This window comes from Eleutherodactylus coqui, chromosome 3, assembly GCF_035609145.1.
Source record: "Eleutherodactylus coqui strain aEleCoq1 chromosome 3, aEleCoq1.hap1, whole genome shotgun sequence".
NCBI lineage: Eukaryota > Metazoa > Chordata > Amphibia > Anura > Eleutherodactylidae > Eleutherodactylus > Eleutherodactylus coqui.
The window spans coordinates 195,671,173-195,693,562 of record NC_089839.1 but is presented as its reverse complement, the minus strand read 5'-3'; the positions used below and the strand labels follow the sequence as shown (position 1 = coordinate 195,693,562).

The 22,390-nt window shown below is 42.9% G+C and overlaps 1 protein-coding gene across 3 annotated transcripts in view; it reads right to left on the bottom strand.

Annotated features, from left to right (window-relative positions):
* CPNE9 (copine family member 9) overlaps positions 1–22,390 on the bottom strand; it is a 271,252-nt gene that overhangs the window by 27,111 nt on the left and 221,751 nt on the right. For all 3 annotated transcript variants that reach the window (XM_066596738.1, XM_066596740.1, XM_066596741.1), the window contains 7 exons: positions 22,268–22,321; positions 18,509–18,570; positions 16,893–16,939; positions 13,949–14,130; positions 12,251–12,378; positions 9,866–9,968; positions 5,858–5,915 (listed from right to left, as the gene is read on the bottom strand). In XM_066596738.1, the coding sequence (XP_066452835.1) occupies positions 5,858–5,915; positions 9,866–9,968; positions 12,251–12,378; positions 13,949–14,130; positions 16,893–16,939; positions 18,509–18,570; positions 22,268–22,321 (634 nt within the window). The remainder of the gene's footprint in view (positions 1–5,857; positions 5,916–9,865; positions 9,969–12,250; positions 12,379–13,948; positions 14,131–16,892; positions 16,940–18,508; positions 18,571–22,267; positions 22,322–22,390) is intronic.

The window sequence follows — 22,390 nt, the reverse complement described above, 5'->3', positions numbered from 1 at the left end:
TCCTCTAGACGCTTTCCATAGAACCAGGAGGGTTCAAAAACGTCTCTTAAGAAAAAAAATCTAAAATTATTCTTTCCAGTTTCGAAATGAAGAATTTTTGCAGCACTTGGAACACTTTGGGCAGCTGCCTGGCAAGTGGCAACAATGGCAGGAGGTGATAATGCCAAGTCTCCATGATACTGTGCTGTCGGTGGATCAAACAGGTTTCATATACAATGAAAAGGTCACTTTATTAAAGCCCCTGGCCCTTTCATGATTGGTGTTTGCTTGTCTCTGGATGGTGGGCAATGAAACATTTGACGCCGCTTGTACATGTCGGACAATCAGACAATCCTCTCTACTAGCGGTCTGTTGGGGACGTTCTGAGCTCACCCCCCGGTCACCTTGTGTGCCCTCACACATCCACTGGTCCCAACACCTCCTAACAGTCTGATCAGTATGGCCCCAGGGGTGGGCTATTCATCGATACGACCATCCAGCTCCCATCCCAATAATGCGCCCCCTCTCAGACTCTGGTAACAGGGTGAAATCTCTTCTCTGCGTCGTAGAGGCGTCTAGTGGTCAACAAGTTCTACACAAGTGGAAGAAGAGGTCACTGCACACAAGGAGCCTCTGAGAGCCTTTTATAGTCCAAGGGGGGAACCACTTTTAGGGTCTCAGATGACAAGACCGATCATCTAATCACGCCACAACTATAATCCCTAACATATCTGCCTGAGATGTAACTGCATGCCCAGTTTTACTACTTCTTCTAGGGGCTGGATTGTTTTTTTTACAATGAGTGTATATTCCTACAGAACCATTTCAACATCTAGTGGAATCTATGCCATAATGAACTGCTGTTGTTCTGTAGGCCAGAGGAGGTCCAACACGCTACTATATGGGAGTCTCTAATAAAGTGGCCATTTAGTATATACCTATTACTTCCCCATGAGATAAGTGGTGCCTGTGGTCTCCATGCTGGCTGGTTGGCCCCGAGGCAGTAGCACCCAGTTACACCTGCTACCTCTGCACCCATTATAGCTGCGCCCCTGGCACTTTATCACAACCCGCTGCATTTCCTCCTTACGTATGAGAAGAACCTCTATGGTGTCTATTGTACCCTGGCTTCATCTCATTGTTCTCGCTGGGCATATTTTAGGAAATTCTAAATCTGTCTGCAACATGGAATCTTCTAGTCTGCTGTAAATATGTATTCAGGAAGAAGCCGTCTAATTACTTTGTACATTGTAGATGAAATGACTTTGTACCAAACCTGCGAGTTTCATAGGGGAATTATGCTGTTATTTTCTTCTCCAGGCAAAGTGATACCTCAAGGGCGATCTGCAGCCGGATAATGCCACCAATTAACTGTTACTTGGCTGGGAATGCTAAGAAGGCATTGTGGGCTGGGGCGTTCGAAAAATGACATGGAGCATCGCTGGCATACTTAACCCCTTCATGACATGGCCTATTTTGGGCTTAAGGACGCAACGATATTTGGCGGATTTTCATCTCCATTTTTCAAAAGCCATAACTTTTTTACTTTTTCATCGACGAGGCCAAATAAGGGCTTGTTTTTTGCGTGGTGAACTGTAGTTTTTATTGGTGCCATTTTTGGGTATATAGACTATATAGTAAAACTTTTATATTTTTTTTATGACCACAGGGAGAGAAAACGCATCAATTTTGCCATAATTGTTTTTCAAGGGTTAATTATGCAGCATAAATGATACAATACATTTTTTCTGCGGGTCGGTACGATTACAACAATACCAAAATTCTTATATTTTTTTTTAGGTTTTTTCACTTTTCTGCAATAGAAACACTTATTAGAAGGTATTTGGTCCCCACTCGAATCGCACATGCGGTACCTGGTTACTCTAAAGAATGTTTCAGAAGTTGTTCTTCCCCCTGAGACATGCTCCATATATGGTGGTCCTGGCCCAGAGTCAAAAGACTCTGGATTAGAACATACTCCCTAATTTACTCAGTAACGTACCATAACCTGCGCAAAAATCCATGGGAGGCTCTGTTGAACAGAAAGATCAAGGATATATCCCCAAATTCCAGAAAATTGATTTCTTTCCTCTTCTTAGCTACAAAACAAACTATTGCCCAGTCCTGGCGTAAAGCTTCTCTAGACTTCTCTGAAGTTAAACGCCGCATGAACTGGTATCTGATACATGAAAGGCTAACCTCGATAGCAGAAGATAAAAAAGATACATTTCTTAGTATATGGACTCTATGGATAAATTATGCCCTCCCTACGACGGGGATGAGCTCACTAACCTAAACATGATCTCCTGGTGCCTTTGCCCCTAGGGGCGGCGGTCCTGAGAGAGAGGGAATACCCCACCCCACTATCCAACCCTTCCCTTTTTCCCCCTTGAAATACTATTTGGCCCTGGCCAGGCCATTGTTACTTACTGTATAATGTTCTTCCTGAAAATGGCACTGAAAATTGTGAACCAAGATTACATTTGAATGCTATCATTTTGTTACACTCTCCTTTTTAGAAGATACAAGGCTCGTAGCTACATTTTTGTATTAGGACTGGACATCTTCCCATACGGCTGTTCCTTTGTATGTATACAGTAATTGAAAACTCAATAAAAAATTATTGTTCAAAAAAATAGCTGTATTCAAAGTCCTGTCATTTTTTTATTTTTCCATGGACGGAGCTCTGCGATGGCTTATTTTTTGCGAGACGAGCTGTAGTTTTTATTGGTACCATTTTGGGGTACATACGGCTTTTTTGATAACTTTTATTGCGTTTTTTGGGAGGCAAAATGCAAATTTAGATTTTTTGGGCATTTAGCATTTTTTTTACGCTTTTTGACGTTCAGGATAAAAAGCGTGTTCAACTTATTATATGCGTCGTTACGGACATGCCGATACCAAATATGTGGTATTTTTTTAATGCTAATACAAGAAAAAGCTTCAAAAAAGGTTTTCTTTACATTTTTATTTTTTGTTCATTTTTCTTTTCTATTTTTTTACACCACGTGTGTCCCTCTGAGGGACTTGCACCATACCAGCCCTGATCGCTAAGGTAAGGCTAAGGCTAAGATAAGGCCAAGATATGTCTTTTCATTTATTACAGCAATCATAGGCAATGGCAATACAGGACATTGGTATCTGGCGTCCTGTTACCATGGCAACCAGCCGGGCAATGTCCGAAAGTCTACATCAGTGGTCATGTCCGGAAGTATAATAGCCTGCTTCGGTCCCATTAAAATCCATGGGAGTGAAGTCTGCTATTACACTTCCAACCCTGCTCCTGCACATAGGTCATCAATAGTAAAACGTAAGAAAACCCATTTAGGATAGTGTGAGATATCTCATTACTAAGCAGATACCTGTTGCCAGCAATGTTATTTGCAGATGATACAGTTTTTGATGGGCTAATGTGAGGATATAATGACCAGTCGGTGGGTTTTTTGAAAAAGCCTTACTAATCACTTGAATTATGCTGTGCTATGATACTAGAATGGTCACGTTAAAGGGGTTTTCACACTCCTTTTTTTTTCATTTATCCCAAATTGCATCCCGCTCAGTAACCACCTAAAGCAGACTTTGTGCCTTAATTTCATTAGCTCCCCACTCAGGTCACAGGTCAAAATCACAACACAACTCCAGGGACAATCAGAGATAATGTTGCAAAGCGATCATGTGGTCTTCATGTCATGCAACTAAATTTGCTGTGTGGCCTTAAAGGGCCATCGAGGCCTGCTGGATAAAATTGTAGAAAGCTCTCTCAGCTGAATAAAGTATTAGATCTGAACAGGTTGTTTCCATTCATGGACAGCAAACAGAGATCTTAACAAGTGGAAAGGAAATGCTGAAGTTTCTATTATACAACAAGTGAGCTTTATTTACATATAACTAGAAAACCCCTCCTCATACAACTATTTAGTGAATGCTTGCATTGTTTCATTCCTCTGTTACTCCTTCTGAAAATGTATGAACGAATTGACAACTGGGTGTCGCCATTCACCTTATCAGTAGGGTGTGTCCTTAGATAACCTTACACTGTCAACATTGAATGAACATGCCCCATTGACTAGGGCAATGGTTACACCCAGTTATCAATATATTCATATATTTCTAGGAGGAATTACAGAGGAAATGTCTTTCTGGGAAATGCAAGTGTTTATCTAAACAGAAAGAAGAAATTACAGGTTGTGGTGGGATATATTAATCATTGTCGGGGGCATCGAAATAAAAAAACAGCCACAGATGGCTTTTTCGGGGCTTCTTCCTCTCGTCAATTCTGAAACAGCTGTCTATAGATGATGGGTCTCTTTTCTTTACGGATGGAATTCTGGTTTGGCTTATTTCTTTAAGGTGGCTTTATACAGGACAACTATCATCCATAGATAGAGCGAATATAAGTGACAGTTGTTCCGTGTAAACATGGCCACCAACTGGGTGACAAGAGAAAACTCGTTCATTAGTCTCTTAAGGTCAATTTAGACACAACGATTATCGCTCAAAAGATGTTTTTTGAGCAACTTTTGAGCGATAATCGTTGTGTCATTTACAGCGCAAGATGATCGCTCAAACGTTGTTCCCTCTTGCCTTCTGCATACAGCTGTTCCCCCGCTCAGCGCCTGGCTGTTATACAGCCGAGCGCTCCGAGCAGAGGATGCAGAAGACAAGCAGGGTGTCCCCGCTTGTCTTCTGCATCTAGCTGTTCTCTGCTTGGAGCACCCGGCTGGTATACAGCCGAGCGCTTTGAGTGGGGTATGGAGAACAGAGCTGTTTTCTTTATACCCCGTCTGTCATAAGGAAGCAGGATACGGCTGAAACAATAGTATCAGTTGTATCCCGCTGTGAACTCCTGATAAGGCTCATCATTGTCTTTCAGCATGCTGAAAAACAACGATGAGAATCATTGTGTCTAAATGGGCCTTTAGTTTCAGCTCACCTAAAAATAGTTGCTGGTTGATTAAAGGGGTTGTCCCGCGCCGAAACGTTTTTTTTTTTAATTCAATAGGCCCCCCGTTCGGCGCGAGACAAACCCAAGGGATGGGTTAAAAAAAAAAAAGGTTTAGTACTTACCCGAATCCCCGCGCTGCGGCGACTTCTTACTTACCTCACCAAGATGGCCGCCGGGATCTTCACCCACGATGCACCGCGGGTCTTCTCCCATGGTGCACCGTGGGCTCTGTGCGGTCCATTGCCGATTCCAGCCTCCTGATTGGCTGGAATTGGCACACGTGACAGGGCGGAGCTACGAGGACCAGCTCTCCGGCACGAGCGGCCCCATTCACCAGGGAGAAGACCAGACTGCGCAAGCGCATCTAATCGGGCGATTAGACGCTGAAATTAGATGGCACCATGGCGACGGGGACGCTAGCAACGGAACAGGTAAGTGAATAACTTCAGTATGGCTCATATTTAATGCACGATGTACATTACAAAGTGCATTAATATGGCCATACAGAAGTGTATACCCCCACTTGCTATCGTGGGACAACCCCTTTAAGTATGGTCTGGTGTAAACAGGTAATCGTTGTCTTGCAATGACTAACCTACAACTTTACAGGGAGATGTGCGCTTGTTCAGCTTGCTCCTCCCACTAAATGCTGATTGGCTCCTGCCTTTTTTTTGTCTCCCTTCTAGAGCAGGAATCAGCACCACGAACGCTTAAAGGCGTAGAAGCCTAATGACCAGTTTTACAACATTAAAAAACATCACAACAAGCATTTTATGGTCTATAAGACACCCTATGTTAACTTGGTGCTCTCCAGAAGGTAAAACAGTTTTCCCAACGCAAGCAATAATACAGTCAATCCGAAATGAACAAGAGGTTGCCAGTCAATGGTCCTAACTACTGCGGGCATATGAAATGGTATAACAGGTAACTTACCATCAAACTCTGCAGGGCCGACTCCGACTATAATGATGGACAATGGTAACGATGAAGCCTACAAAATAAAGTAGAAGGTCAAAGAGAAGCTCAATGTCGTAGTAAATACTACTGCACTCCTACCACATATGCATCTTATTAGAGAGCGATAATGCATGCTGGTCCTGCTTTCTGGCCAAGAATGGGAATTTGGAGGTCAGATACCAGCCTAATGTTTTACCACCTCTCTGGTTGATCATTCATCCCAACCCATTGCCTAGTAAATAGGTACAACTCTACTTTCACACATGCATGCAAAGAGAAAAGTTTGGCGCTTTACGCCAAGGTTGTGCCCTTCCCTGACTGCAGGGGATTATTACAAAAAATCTGGGGTTATGTAGACTACTGCAAGGCTGTCATTATGGGTCATTAGGGCCAGCCTGCATGCTCTTTTTTGTGGGTGCCAAAATTTAAAGGGGTTGTCCAGTAGTAAACTTTTGATGTCTGATCCTATGGATAGGTCATCAATAGTAGATTGCTGGTGGTCTGCTGCCCTGACCCCTGCTGATCAGTTACTCACCAGGCCGGTATGCTTGTACTTTGAGCTGATTTCTGCAGGAAGCAGACAGCTCCATTCCCGCTGCAGTATTGTAGTGAATGTTAACTTTATCTGTAATACCAAGTCTGGCCACTATCATTATGTATCTACAGCTCCTATGCATTCTTATGCGTTTCCATGGTAACAGACAACAAACCAATCCTGTGTAGTCTGATCCTGCAGTTATCTAACTTTCTTGCTAACTTAACGAATGTATGTAGGGGACAGATGGAATAATTAGGATTGCAGGATCAGACTACACAAGATTTGTTTCCAGTCTGTAACCATGGAGACACAGAAGCCTGCATGGAATCTGTACACTCAAATGTTATAAGAACATTTTAATCACAATTTACTGCAAACTTGCTTAATTTTCCATCTGAGGTATATTGGAGCAATCTCCCAAAATATTGATGGCGAAAGTGAACCTATCATTTAAAGGAATATTTCTGTCTCAACAAGTTATCCCCTAACCATAAGACAAAGGATAACTTGCTGATAGGTGGGGGTCCGACTGCTGGGACCCCTACTGATCCGGAGAAATTACTCTTGGCATGTCTCAAAATTTTGACAGTGGTGGTTGCACAGATTAATTTTAATGGCACTAGAGATAGCCAAGTTCAAGTGCTCAGCAACCTCCGGTGGTCCCATTCATTTCAAAGGACTCATTGGAGATTGCTGAGTGCTTGAACTTGGTTATCTCTGGCAATTCCCATTGAAGTGAATGGCATGGTGAGGCGCAAGCGTGGCCACCATTGTCAGAATTCAGGAATGCACCGCAGGCAACAGTTCTGCATTAGAGGGGATCCCAGCAGTTGGACCCCCACTGATCAGCAGGCTATCCCTTATCTTGTGGATACTGTGCCAAGATGGTAATACCCCTTTAAGAATTTCAAATTAGGTATCAAAAAGTTCCCTTTAAGAAAGTTAAGTTAAAAAAAAGGATAAAGCTAAAGCTTCAAGACATAATTAGAGAACCTCGAAGTTTTTATGGTCCACTGACGCGAATAACGAAGTCTTTTATGACGGATCCCCTTGATGCTGCACTGTATGGAACGGAGAAAATGCGAATCCAGTCAGTAAAGCTTCTCCCTTCTTGTAAAATCTTCTTTGTAGGCTCCGCTCGGGAACACAGAGCCTCTCTTTTCTACAAAGCCTCCCCTCTCTCACTCTACGGGATTATTATTAACCTTCCTCTATTTTAATTGGAATTAATGTCAACTCTTCATTAAGGCAGATTTTCATCAGCGGCAAGAAAGCTTTCTCTTCATTTCCGAGCCTACCGGGAGGTTTGTATTGTGTGTGCTGGTTTTCAGATACTAATTGCCATTCTCCACTCCCTCCTACATGGCCCAGAGGAAATATGGTATTATTTAGCCTCTCGCCTAATTTTTCTCCGACGAGCGCTACCAGCTGCCTCCCTGCCCTCCATCCAAGGTCCTCACTGCCATGTTCTGGGCCTTTTATATCCTTGTAGTGAAGCCACTTGACAAGATATTCCCAAAGTACGGACATTTAATGCTTAAAGCAACCCTCTCATTTTGGGACAAAATTCCGTATGGGGTATATTATTTGCGTTGTTCTTCTCTGCTGCCCCTTCAATCCTGTTTTCAGCCATCCAAGATGGCCACCGCAATCTTGTGCCTTTTAACACATTTGTCGTTTATAGCGGAGAGTACAGTTTACTTATAACGGCGTATGAAGGGCCTTTATATGGGACGATAGTTGGACGCAGGAGTGCCTGACAGTTGTTCCAGTGACAATCACTCCTATGCTTTCACACAAGAGCGATAATCGCCCAGCAAATGGAGAAATGGAGGCGGAGCTGGAAGGAGATCGTTCCGACCGCCACCCCCACCATTCACAGTAAACAGGCCGTTGTTCATAGATGGACAACTGCCTGTATACACGGGCCACATGTTGTTCAGTTTTTGTATGCCTGCAGAAGCAGAATGTCGGACGTTCAGCGAACCGATTATTCTTCGTGGTTCAGTCGCTGCATACATTTATACAGAACAATTATCATTTACATTTGCACAATCCAGCGAGAATCTGAACAATTATTGTCCCATGTAAAAGGGCCCTAAGTAAATATGCCCCATTGTCTAGGGGTTCATTTACATGGGTGATTTTTCCCACATGATTTCTGTGCGTTGCAAGATGTGCAGAAATTACACGGGTAAAACCTATTCTTTTTAATGGTTGCATCTACATGTGTGATTTTTCTCTCTCACAGCTACAAGAGAAAAATAGTAACATATCCTATTTTTGGACGATTTTATTGAAGAATTGCCCATTTTTCCCTATAGGAGAAGAAAAAAAATTCCATCGCGCTCACATGTACATTCAACATTCATGCAAATGCAATGCGTTTTTATTCCTATAGGGAAAAATGGGCGTTTTAAACGTTTGTGAAAATCGCACAGTGCATCACACTCACATAAAAATCGTGGGTTTGGAAAACAGATGATGATCTCACCCTCACGACCATCACCCAAACAATAACAGAACACATGGAAATGGAAAGAATCTTCGCCCTAAGGCAAGACAGAATACTTAAATTTAAGGCAGAATGGAGTCCTTGGATAGAACATTTCGACTTAAACCGCAATCAAACCAGACTTATCCTCTGAAGCCCAAAGAGACGGAATCACCTGTTTTGAATAGTTTAAAGAAAGACTTTCTAGAGGCAACCGCTAACTTCTCGCTAAGTTAAACACTATTGGCATCCTTAACCTTCCTACCCTACCCTCCCTTCCCCCCTTTCTTTCCTCCCCCCCTCCCCTCCCCTCACCCCCCTGTTCCCCCCCCCACTACCAAGAAGTTATATCTTTAATAAGTTACAAGTAGCATTTAAACTAATCTAGTATTAGCTAAAGAATTCTTTTATTCTAACTTACATAATTGAAATTGTAATAACCTGAGTTCTTGTCTGTATGCACGTTACGCTTACTTGAACGATAATAAAAACTATTGTACAATAAAAATCGTGGGTTTTACAATTGCAGTACTGGTCTGAGTTTCCCGGAGCAATATTGCACTCGCTATTCATCTTAATGGGACCACTAGAGATAGCCAAGTTCAAGTGCTCAACAATCTCTGGCAGTCCCATTCATTTCAATGGAACCATTGGAGATTGACGAGTGCTTAAATTTGGTTATCTTCGGCAATTCCCATTGAAGTGAATGACATGGTGATGCATGACCACCATTGTCAAAATTCAGGAATGCACCAGAGACGATAGCTCTCAATTAGTGGGGGTCCCAGCAGTTGGACCCCCACTGATCGGCAGGTTATCCCTTATCTTGTGGACACCTTGCCAAGTTCCCTTTAAGAAAGTTACGTTCTGCAAGCATAGTAATAATAATAATCTTTATTTGTATAGCGCCAACTTATTCTGCAGCGCTTATAGTAAATATAATCATACTCACATTGACAACGGCCTCTTTGGTCTGTGCCATATCAGAGATGACTCCGTCAGTGATGACCAGAAGGACGTAATACTGAGATCCATCCGTCACTTGACCGGCAGCACTATGAAAGAGCATAGAAAAAATCATCCAATCTAGCAGTTTATATTTTCCTTTAAGATCTAGTATATACAGTACAGTATGACTACTAGATACACAAAATTGCTAAAAAGCACCAGTTCCTCTGTGTATAGCATTACAATGTCAGGTGGGATAAATGCCATTAATAATAATGGTCACATTTTATTACACTGACGTGCCTGAAGTCCTGAGATAGTGGTATGTAAGTTGATGATGAAGTGGCGTTGCCTCCGGTGATGCTTGGACGCCTGTATAAGTTTTGAGGTGTTATCTTGTGAGTGAGGTTGAACACTGGCCAGAAGGCATATGCCACGTCGATGGAAATGATCAGAGTTGGAACAAGGTGTGATAGCAGGCGCTAGACAGATGGGACACTCCATCTCTGAAGTTGTGCGGGCATTTAACATTCCTCCACAGTCTCACATGCCCATAGTGGACAGTGCAGTGGTTGCCCACAGGTAGTTAATGATCATAACCAGCAGTGTCTGGCTAGAATTGTCCATGCAAATAGACCAGCAACTCTGGTGGGAATAACATCCACATTCAGTGTAGGAGACCTCACATGTATATCCCACAGGTCAGTACAGCATTCTTTAGCTTCAATGGGATATAAGAGCAGAAGACCCACCGGAGCACCTCTATTATCATTACAAAACCGGACAGAACACCTGGGCTTGTGAGGTTACTAACTGGACCCTAGAGGACTGACAACATGTGGTGTGGTCCAATGAGTCATGGTACCAATTGTTTCGAGTCTCTAGCAAAGTTTGTGCGTAGCGCAGACCCCATGAGACCATGGGCTCCAGTTGTCAACAAGGCACTGTGTAGGCTGGTGGTGGTTCTATACTGGTGTGTTGTATGCTCATTGCTTGGGTTGGTTCTACTGGTCCACCTTAACGCGTTAGTGACCAGTGCCCACTACATTTCACTGCTTAGTCACCATTTGCAGCTCTTCATGTGCCCCCAAAATGATGGGATATTCCAGCTGAATAATGCACCATGTCATCTGACCCACGTTGTCCAGAATTGGTTGGAGGAGCATTCTTTAGAGTTTCTATGAATGGTGCGGCCTTGCACATTCACTTGATATGAGCTCAGTTGAGCATTACTAGGAAGTTGTGATGTTGTGAGATATATATCCATCTTTCTATGCAATTTCTGTGCTTCTCACATCAGCTTATGCAAACACGCCCCCAAATATATATATTTGTATGTCCTCCTGTTAGTATAAGCAGCAGGCAAATGGTTAACGTGTTAATATTTTACGCTTGTATGAGCAAGATTCTTGTATTCTCTCCTATGCATCGTTCTCAGGGGAAAACTGGCCTGAGAGAGATTTCAGGCTACCTCCACTGATAAGAGAAGCTGCTCTGACCCACTTTTGCATTTTTAAGCTAATGATCACAGTACAAGTTTTCTCCTTGTTTCTTAGAAATCACATTTTTTAATAATAACACACACCTTAAGGCTTTCACATATGTTAATCATTAGAAATTAAAACCTATCCTAAGTTCTTATGACTTTAAGGGTATGTATCTCTACTGTTATGTCATTTCGTGTATGTATGTAACCAATCTGGTGTGAATACGATTACCCTTTTGTACACTCTTCTTTTCTGATGCAATGCTTTGTCTGTAAAACGTTGTGTTACTTCCTGATACTAACCAGAAGAACACTAGCTTTCATACAGTCTGTGTCAGCTTCAAGTTCTTTACATACACATTTTCTCTGATAACCAATTTGGAACAGACAGTGAAATCAGATAAACCAATTTGGTTACCACAACAGTGAAGAGGTCCATTCACTCCCAAGATCCTGCCTCTATAAATACTATGGAGTTGTGGGGGGCTATCCAGATGGCTCAACATCCCTTTAGACATCTTCAGTCCATTTGTGGAACTAATGTTAGTTGAGTTGCTGCACTATGCTGGACTAGATGGGGTCCAACATGTTACTAGTTTCCAGCCATGGATTTTGGTGTGTCAGTATCTACAGGCCCCCTCAACAATAGCTTTTGCTTCCCCAATATTGAGCCATGCTCGTATAAGGTTTGGACAACACTGCTAGACTGCGAGATGACAATAAAAAAATACCAATAGTCAGGTAGATACTGTCAGCAAGTAGTAGAACTGAAAGGAAAGAAAGGAGAACAATGGGCTCAGAATCATTATTCACACTTGCTATGTGCTTTTCTAGGGACTAAGAAGCTGGAACCCTCAATACTGCAAAAACTTGTGATCACACATATGCTATTCATTCACTTACCTGGCAACCTGATTAATAACTGGTGCAAAATTAGTTGGTCCGTAAAGCTGAACCGTCCGCAGACTTTTAAAGTACGCTTCCAACACGCCCTGTATCCCCACACAGTTTGGATTTTCCATGTCACCACTCTAAAAGAAAAACACTTGGGGTCAAAAGGAGCATTTAACAAGAAGGATTAAAATTCCATTAAAGGGGTTGTCCAGTTGTAAACTATGATGGCCCAACCTCAGCAGCACTGCAGGAAACCGAGCACTTGCTGTTCTATCATCCTGCGTCTTCTCTGTGACACAGGTGGTGTGATGATGCCAATGCACCACCTACACCATTCCTCTTGGCTAGTGGAGGCCAAAGCAGAGGACAGAGGATGCCGTGAGAGCATGATGGAGATGAGCAAGTTTATTAATTTATTTTATTGCTAGGCACAGTAGGTCTTAATAATTGCTTGGTAGCACAGTGGGGCCTATAAGTGACTGGGACTGTGGGGGCACACTGGGTCCTTACTAATTACTCACAGGCACAGTAGGGCCTATAAATGGCACAAGAGACAATGTATGATCTTAATTACTCAAGGGCCATAGTAATACCTATCAACAACTCAAGGGACACTGTGGGGCTTTATTAATTGCTATGGGGCACAGTGAGGTCTTATTAATTGCTAAAGGGCACAGTGGGGTCTTATTAATTACCTAGAGGCACAGTGAGTCCTATAAATAACTCAGGGGGCACAATGGGACCTATAAGTGACCCTGGGAGCACAAAGGAGCCTTGCTAACTATTCACAGCACAGTGGGGCCTATAAGTGACTCAGGGGCACAGTGGGGCATTATTAATTACTCAGAGGCCCAGTGGGAACTATAAAGAACTCAGAGGCATAGTGCGGCCTATAAATAACTCAGGGAGCACAGTGGAATGTATAAGTGACTCTGAGAGTACAAAGGAGCCTTAATAACTATTCACAGGGTTTATTAGTTGCTATGGGGCACAGTGAAGCCTTATTAATTGCTAAGGGGCACAGTGGGGTGGGTCGTATTAATTACTTAGAGGCAAAGTAAGTCCTATAAATAACTCAAGGGGCACAATGGAACCTATAAGTAACTCTGCGAGCACAAAGGAGCCTTACTAACTATTCACGGCACAGTGGGGCCTATAGGTGACTCAGGGGGCACAGTGGGGCATTATTAATTACTCAGAGACCCAGTGGGAACTATAAAAAACTCAGAGGAACAATGGGGCCTATAAATAACTCAGGGGGCACAGCAGGGCCTATAAATCAGCGGGCTCTATAAGTTACCAAGGGGGCCCACTGTGCCTTTGATGGCCAAGGGTCAGTGTAAACCTGGAGCCTGCCCTGCCCATGAGGCTGCTGTACAGCATATCTCTAAATGCTGTTTAGTACAGATGGCCGTCCCATAGTCATATACAGACAAAAGAATTTTAAAAATGTACAATCAGAAATTAATAGTAATTTAGGGTGATTTTTGTTTTCTTTTCTGTCACCTCCAGTACTTTTGGATAGTAGACTGCATATTAGAGGCAGAACAATCATTTATAAATCATTATTCATAAACTAAATAATATATGAAATCGTACCAAATATGTATAGGATACTTAAGAAAAAGAAGAAAAAAAAAGAAAAAAACTAAATTCTTTGTATGTCTGACAGTGAATTCTAGAAAATGTCGCAATTAATTTACAAACCAGTGGGAACTCATGGGAAATCTTGCCATCTGGTGGGATTTTGGCACCAAAACCATAAGCAGGGAATAGTTTGTCACTGTCATAATCCTGGATAATTTCTCCGACAGCCTTCAGTGCCATGCCGTATGCGTTCAGCTGGTACGGATTCATGTAGTGGAGAGAGGTGGGTTGTGAAGGGTTACCTGGAGAGGCAAGGAAACAAAACTTTTACCTTAGGCTGTATTTACATAGGCGATGCGAGTTGAGCCCAAGATTCTTGGATGCAACTCGCATCGCACAGTACATGGACACAACATTGGAATATCGGTTGTGTAAATAAGCCCTAACAAAGGTTTTCTGGGACTTTTACGCAGGGCAACTATTGTCTGAACAGTTGGCCGATAGAGTGAATATAAGAACAGTTGTTTTGTGTAAATACGACTACCAAGCAAGTAACGAGAATTCATTCACTAATCGCTTCATTTCAGCTCACCTAAAAATAGTCACTGGTTGATTAATTATCATCTGGTATAAACAGGTAATCATTGTCTTTCAACGACTACACAACTTTGCAGGGAGGTGTGCGCTTATTTGCACCTCCCACTGAAAGCTGATTGGCTCCCACCTTTCTTTAATATTTTGCCCTCCCACTTAACACTCATTGGTTTTCGAAAACACATAAATACATGTGAGTGATCCTCGACTGAACAGTCCCTGCTGGTGAAACAAGTGAACAACAGTTGCTCAAAGAACAAAAACAGCCATTTGTACGTTTTGGCGACTATTTTGAACAACTATTCAGATGATCATTGTCCCGTGTAAAGTCACCCTGAGATATGAATGGCTTATCCTTAGGATAGGTGATCAGTATCAGATTTATGGGTGTCGAACCCTGACCAAACCCACTGATCAGCTGTCTGAAGAGGCTACAGCATTTCACTCCATACCAGGCACAGCACCACACATTTCTTGGCACCAGAGCCTGATTTTGCAGTCTAGTTCCATTGACTTGAATTGAAACTGAGCTGCTCTCAGGTCATGTGACCAATGAATGTGACATAGGGTGAGGAAGAGGCTATCGAGCTCACGTGAGCGCCACAACCTCTTCAACCAGCTGTGCCAAGAGTTGTACCCCCATTGATCTGATATTGATGACATATCCTAAGGGTAGGTCATCAATATTAAAGTACCAGAAACACCTTTAAGTGGTTATATCTATCAAATGGTATTTTGTCCTAGAACGAGTTTATGCCCAGCTTTCCCAGAATCCGACTGTAAGTGGCTAATCGGCCTAGTTAAGCAGATATGGCAATGTGATATGGTAAGGTATTCCATTTAAGACAATGATAGAGTTGAGTAACAGTCATAATGGCAGCCATATTACTTCCAACCATAAAAAAAACAATTGTATCTATAAAAGAGAGTTAAATACATTTTTATATGTATATATTTAAATATATATTTACTGACATTCAATAATAAAGAGGGGAGCCTACAGCAAAGATCAATGAGCACCCCATTATGGTGATGGGTTTTGCCACTCAGGACATAAGTGCTACATTTTTGTTCCTCCTCATTGTTAATAATGCTGTTATTCTATTAAGGTTGCACAGGTTCACCCAAAAAGGCAGGGGCTGAGACCACCCAGAGCTGGGCATCTTCTCTCTATGGGCCCAATAGATGCTCTTGAGGAGATAGCTCATGCATTACGCAAAAACGTATTTACTGCTGAAATTTTGAAGGTTTAGTCAGTGATATACACTGAACAGCCCCTTTATTAAAGACCCCGTTCCTTTCATGATTGGACTTTCCTTGTATGGAAGTTACCCCCATGACCCCGGAGTGCAGTATAAAATCATGTAACAAGTTTTCTATGGAGCCGTTTCAGTGTGAATCTACATTAGGTGGGAAAATCCAGCGACCAGAGTGACTTCCATCATGGTCATCGGTGACTAGCCTGGCCAGGATTTCACTGCCAATGTGGTGTGGGGAGTATACCGAGAATGGCATAATGAAGAACAAGCATCCGGTGAAGGGGGATCCTGTGGATGGAAACAACTTGTCGCCGAAAGAGAACGCCAGGAATCGTTCTGAGGAACAGGCGCTGCATCGTCAAACAAATGACAACGGAGTACAACTATTGTGCTCCAACCAACATGCCCAAACATATAACTCGTCGTTCCTTAGCACGGTTGGACTATAACAGTAGATGAACAGTTCCAGCGCCATTGTGTCTAAAAGAATAAGAAAGGCGAGACTCCCGTGGGCAAGAGAGCGCAAATATTAGATCACTGAGCAGTGGAAAAAAAATAGCTGGGTCAGATGGATCCAGATTTCTGTTGCATGCGCTGATGGCAAGTCAGAATTTGGTGCAAGCAGCATGAATCAATGACCCCTTCCTGTCAGTCAGGCTGGTAGAGTATTGGGGTGGGGAAGGTTTTCTTGGCACACTCTGCTCCTCTGATACCTGTGGATGGATGCTATGATGAATTACTGCGGTTCTGAAGACCAAAGGATATCCAATGAGCTAGTAGACGGGGGTCTCTAATAACGTGGCCATTTGGTATAAGTGAAGGAATTAGGTTCCCCTAATACTATTTAGTACATGCTGTGATGGATTTTGTTATCTGGGCCAAAAATTGTTTTGAGTTTTGTTATCTGGGCCAATTGAGTTTTCAGACCCGGAATGGTATTTTAATGCGCTTTTCGTTGCAGGCTTTTCCTCTGCAGTGTCTACAAATAGACCCATTTTGCTCTTCTTGCTGAAGCAGCCTCATTAAGTGGAGAGGTGAACTGACACCATTCGCAAAGCCGGTCACAGAACTGGCCCCCACCAGCCGACCTGCGCTAACTCCCCCATACCTCCCCCAGACACTTGTTATTTCTGTAGCAGTGAGAGGACCACAATTAATTGGAATAATGGAAGAAAGTTGAGGGAGGGAAAAAAATAGTGTTCTTTACTCACCGTTCGAAGCTGTAAAATCGATGGCTACTGTGAAGTTTAATTGCGTCCTAGAAAAAAAAAAAGTAGAAAAAGTAATTGCAGATATTTCAGCTGCCTCTTACACTGTGTGATGTGATGGCTGGATAATTTCACGGGTTTTCCTCCGCCACAGACTGAACATATTGAGGCTAACATTGTGAGCTAGATTGATGAGCGTCAGATAGTTACTGCTTATACACTGATGTGCCAAAAGTCCTGGGATAGCGGTATGTAAGTGGATTACGAAGTGGCGTTACCTCTGGTGAAGTGTCATCTTATGAGTGAGGTTAACCACTGGCCAGCGGGCTCATGGCAGGCCAAAGGGAATTGGCAGAGTTGGAACAATGTGATATAGCGGGTGCCAGACGGATGGGAAATTCCATTTCCAAAGTTGTGCTGGAATTTAACATTCTTCGATCCCCAGCGTCACATGTACCGGGAATACATCATAATGATGGTGACCAGCAGCGTCTGGCTAGAATTGTCCGTGCAAGCAAGCAAGCGACTCCGACATAAATCCCATCCACATTCAGTGCAGGAGACCCCACAGGTATATCCTGCAGATCAGTGCAGCATTCCTTAGCTTCCATGAGGTATTGGAACAGAAGACCCACCAGAGTGCCTCTGTTATCACCACATCGCACGACACAGCACCTCACCTGGGCTTGTGAGGTTACTAAATGGACCCTAGAGGACTGGCAACATGTGGTGTGGTCCGATGAGTCACGTTTTGCAGGTAAAGTTTGTGTGTGGTACAGACCTCATGAGGTCATGGACCCCAGTTGTTAACAAGGCACTGTGCAGGCTGGTGGTGGCTCCATACTGGTGTGGGTTGTTCTTATGGCATAAGTGATCCGTTCTTATGGCACGTCAGTGATCCGTGCTCAGTACGTTTTATGGCTTGGTGACCATTTGCAGCCTTTCATTGACTTCACATGCCCTCACAATGATGGGATATTCCAGCAGGATAATTCACCGTGCCTTCGGGCCCAAGTTGTCCAGAAATAGTTGGAGGAGGATTCTGGAGAGTTCTTATGAATGGTGTGGCCGGCACGTTCACCCGATATGAGCCCAATTGACAAATTATGGGATGTGGTTGAGAGGTCCCATTTGCACCTGAGGTCCTGCACCTACAAATACCATAGAGCTGTGAGTGGCTATCCAGACGGCTTAACATCCCTCCAGACGCCTTCCATCCACTTGTGGAATCGATGCCACATGGAGTTACAGAAGTTCGCCGAGCTAGAGGGGCCTACAGAATATAAGTCCTGTCACATGCCTTTTGGCAAGTCAGTGTATAATGCCAACATATTTTACAACCCTGTACCAAGAAAGTCCACACTCACATCAGTGCCTGACTCAAATCTAGAGTCCCTCACACTATGGCTGTCATAATAGGAAACCAATTAAAATATGAATATGTCCTTAGTATGTAGAAATAATCCCAGTACAAGGTGCCTTATGTTGCAGGGATACGTATACAGCAAGCATGCAGTCTACAGAACTGGAGACCTTAAAGTGGATGCCAACCAACTTCTACTCAGTTGACTTTGGCAGATGTCCCATAAATTGATGTAAATGATGAGGATTACACTCACCCTCCTTTGATGTAATCCACAAATGTGTATTCGGATTCCGCTTTGAACGACAGAAGTGTCACCTGTGAAACATGAGAAACTCCTTAGATGTCATTCCACTACCTAACCAGCAGGGGATGGTAGCAGGTGATCTTCTGATGGGCCCAAGCTCTGACATGATAATGGAGTGTTACCACAACACGGCAAATGATCCGCAACTGAAGACGTTTAGTCTGGAGCTTAAGGATGCTTGCTGATTCACTTTACCCATTTTTGGTTAATTTTAGGAATGGCGCTGAAATCTTATGTTCTACATACCAGGTGGCGAATCATTGCCCACTGCTGAAATGCATCGTTCATACTGGCATCACCCCACTGGCCTATGAATGCCCAGCTTTGAACAATGACTCTGGCATAAGGTGGCTTTACACGGGACAAATGTAGTCCGAATAGCCTCTCGATAGAGCGGATGTAATTGACAGTTGTCCTGTGTAAACATGGCCACCAATCGGGTGATGAGCAAGAATTAGTTCACTAGTCGGCTCATTTCAGCTCATCTATAAATAGTCACTGGTTGATTAACCCCTTCCTGCCACAGGAAGCAAGTTTACATACTGGCTGGGAAGGTGTTCCCACAAATGGTGGTAAACATACATCCTTTGGATGGCATGGGCTCAGAAGCCGGATTGCAGCCGGATTGCAAGAGAAGGGATTCATTGAGAAAGCTGATCCCCGCTGTTACCCCTTACATGCCATGATCAATGTTGATCATGGTATGTAAAGGACTCACAGAGAGAGGGCGTTCTCTCTGTGAGGCCATTGGCCTGCTGTGAAGTAATTGCAGAGGGTTAATGGGTTACCATGGCAATCAGACACCAGACAATGGCGTCTGGGTCCGCGATGGCCTATGATCACTATTATTAGTGATTACACATTGCCCTACAGAAGTCATGCACTGTATTATCATAGCGATCATAGGGTCAGAGGTTCAAGTAAAAATGAAATGGTAAAAAAAAACTTTTTTTCACACTTCTCCTCTTGGTTTAACAAAAAAATAAAAAATCCCACGTTTGGTATTCTTGCATCCAAAATGGCCTGAATAATAATGTAAACGTGCTTTTTATCCTGTTATAAAAAAAAAATTAACAGCCAAAATGCTTTAATGCTTTTTGGTTGTTTTGTAGAAACGCAATAAAAGGGATCAAAATAGTACCAATAATAACTACAGCTGGTCACGCAAAAAACAAGCCCTCAAAGAGCCCCGTCTGTGGAAAAAAAACTCTATAATTTTGGTATTGCTGTAATCATCGTGACCTGTAGAAAAAATGTATCATGTCATTTATGCTGCATGAGTAAAGTTGTAAAAAACAGAACAAAAAAAAGCATTTGCAGAATTGAGGTGTTTTCTTTTCTTACCATCCAGAAAATGTAATAGACGTCATACAACACATTATAGTCATATTAGGGCTTGCTTCTTGCGTGACGAGCTGTCGCTGTAGCTTTTATGGTTACTATTTTTGGGTACATATAATGTATTGTGTAACTTTTATTATTAGGGGGGGGGGGGCAGGGTGAAAGAACACATCAATTCTGCCATTGTTTTTTATTTACAGCACTCAATATGCGGTATAAATGACAGGACTTTTTTCTGCGGTTTGGTACGATTACGACAATACCAAATCGACATATATATTTTTTTTTTCACACTTGTACAATAAAAACCCTTTTAGGGCTCAGTCAGACGAGCGAAACACAAAACGCATGTATAAAAAATGCTTGACTGAAAAAGCAGACGCGTTTTTTTATTCGCACTTGTTGTGCGGTCGCACAATCCTAAAATTTGCACATATAGTGCGGCCCCATTGAAAGCTGTGACAGCTGTGGCAGAGGAGCACGATGCTATCCCATTGCTTTCAATGGGGCGGGTGCTGCTGCCGCCGGCCCCATTGATAACAGGGTAAAGTCCCTGGATGTGACAGCATCCAGGGGTTTCACATCTAAGGAATCCCTTGTTGCAGCTGTCACAGCCGTAGCAGGGAATAGCGATCCTGTCCTAGATGCTGAAAAAAAAATAAACACATCACCTAGAAGCAGTGTCCGGCGCTCCGCTGCATCTTCTCCCTGGTCCGCGGCACTGTTCTTCATTTTCTTCTGGACAGGGATTGAAAAATCCCTGCCTCCTGGAAGTGCTGCATCTGATTGGCTGAGTGCTTTGACCAATCAGAGCCATTCTGGGATAAGCCGGACACCGCTTCAAGGTGATGTATTATTTTTTTTCCAGCATCAAGGGCTTATTTAAAAGCTTTGACAGTAGGATTTCCTACTGTCAAAGTTGCATCAATTCGCACAAAATCCACATTTTTATGGGAATCGCAAAATGCTGTTCTATTTGTTGCAGGTGGGAATTTTATTGTAAAAAACGGACATGTGACCACTTACATTGGAAAGTATTGGTTCTAATAAAGCAGTTTTTTGCCCGCACCTATACATACGTGAAAAAAACGCTTGTCTGACTGAGCCCTTACTGTGTTTTTAGTGAAATGAACAAAAAATATTCTGGTTCTGTTTTTTTCTGCTTTATTTTAAATAGTTTGTCGTGCTGGATAAAAAGTGTGTTAAATTTATTGTGCAGGTTGTATATGGATGCAACAAGACCAAACATGTATTGTTTTAGGCTTGTTTGTTTTTTTAAACAAAAATGGGAAAAGTGCGCAATAAATATTTTTTAAAAATGTTATGTGCAATATTTGGACTATTTTTAATTTTTTCTCTGTAGGCAAAATTGAGCCAGCAATCCTACGGTCGCCATATAATACACTGCAGTAATTTTGTAATGCAGTGTATTATCTCTATTCTTTCACAATATGAGCCAAGGCAGACACTGGAGGTCAGTGTTAGGCTTGTGATGGTGATTGGATGGCGGAGGACCAATGATGTCACCCAGGGAGCTACCTCCCTTCTTTAACTCTGTACATGCCATGTTCAACATTGATATAAGGGGTTCACAGTGGGATAGGTATTCTCTCTGATCTTCGCTGTTGCAGTGAGCCCATCTGTCAGTCACAGCCAGGTCCCTGTGTAGATGGCACATGCATAGCTACTGAGCCAGCGCAATCCCTATGCTGCACATGTAAGGCATTTCATGCCAACCCCTTCATACTTATGACGTCCATGTACATCATGGCGTGGAAAGGGGTTAAATGGGTTTCTGAGATTGTAATATTGATGGCCTCTCCTTAAGACAGGTCATCAATACCTGATCGGTGGAGATCTGACACCTGGCATCCCAGTGATCAGCCGAATAAAGGGACTGTGGCGTGTGGAGCTGCGCATCACCGTGTTTGTGATTGCGTATGCCAAGCATGACAGAGTAACTCACGCACGCTGTCATGCACTTGCTTCCTGGTTATCCCCAATTAATATACCCAAGTGTGAAGGGATCAATGAAAATTAGTGTACTTTCATTGACTCCATTCACTGTGCTTTATGCTCGTGTACATTGCACATGTAATGTACAATTAAAATACGCTTGTGTGAGCCCAGCCTAAGGGGTTAAATGAACGGTTTTACCCACTTTTGTGTCGTTAAAGGTCTATGACGACTGTGTAAGCTGCATTTAGTAAATCTTGGAGACAAGATGTTCTCCCGCTACACCCCACAGCCGCAGATGACAAGACAAAGAAGCCTTCCTTAATCTCACAGCGAGGAAGATACATTGTACCGTCCTTCGTAAGACAGTGATTTCCTTATAGACGGAGGGTCTTCGGGAAGTTGTCTCACCGTTCCAGAGTTGATGTATTTCTTCTTCTTGCACTTCTTTTTCGGATTTAATACCTACAAAGAGAGGAATGACATATCAAGAATGCCCTCCTGTTACTGTCAACACTGAAGCATTCATCTTCA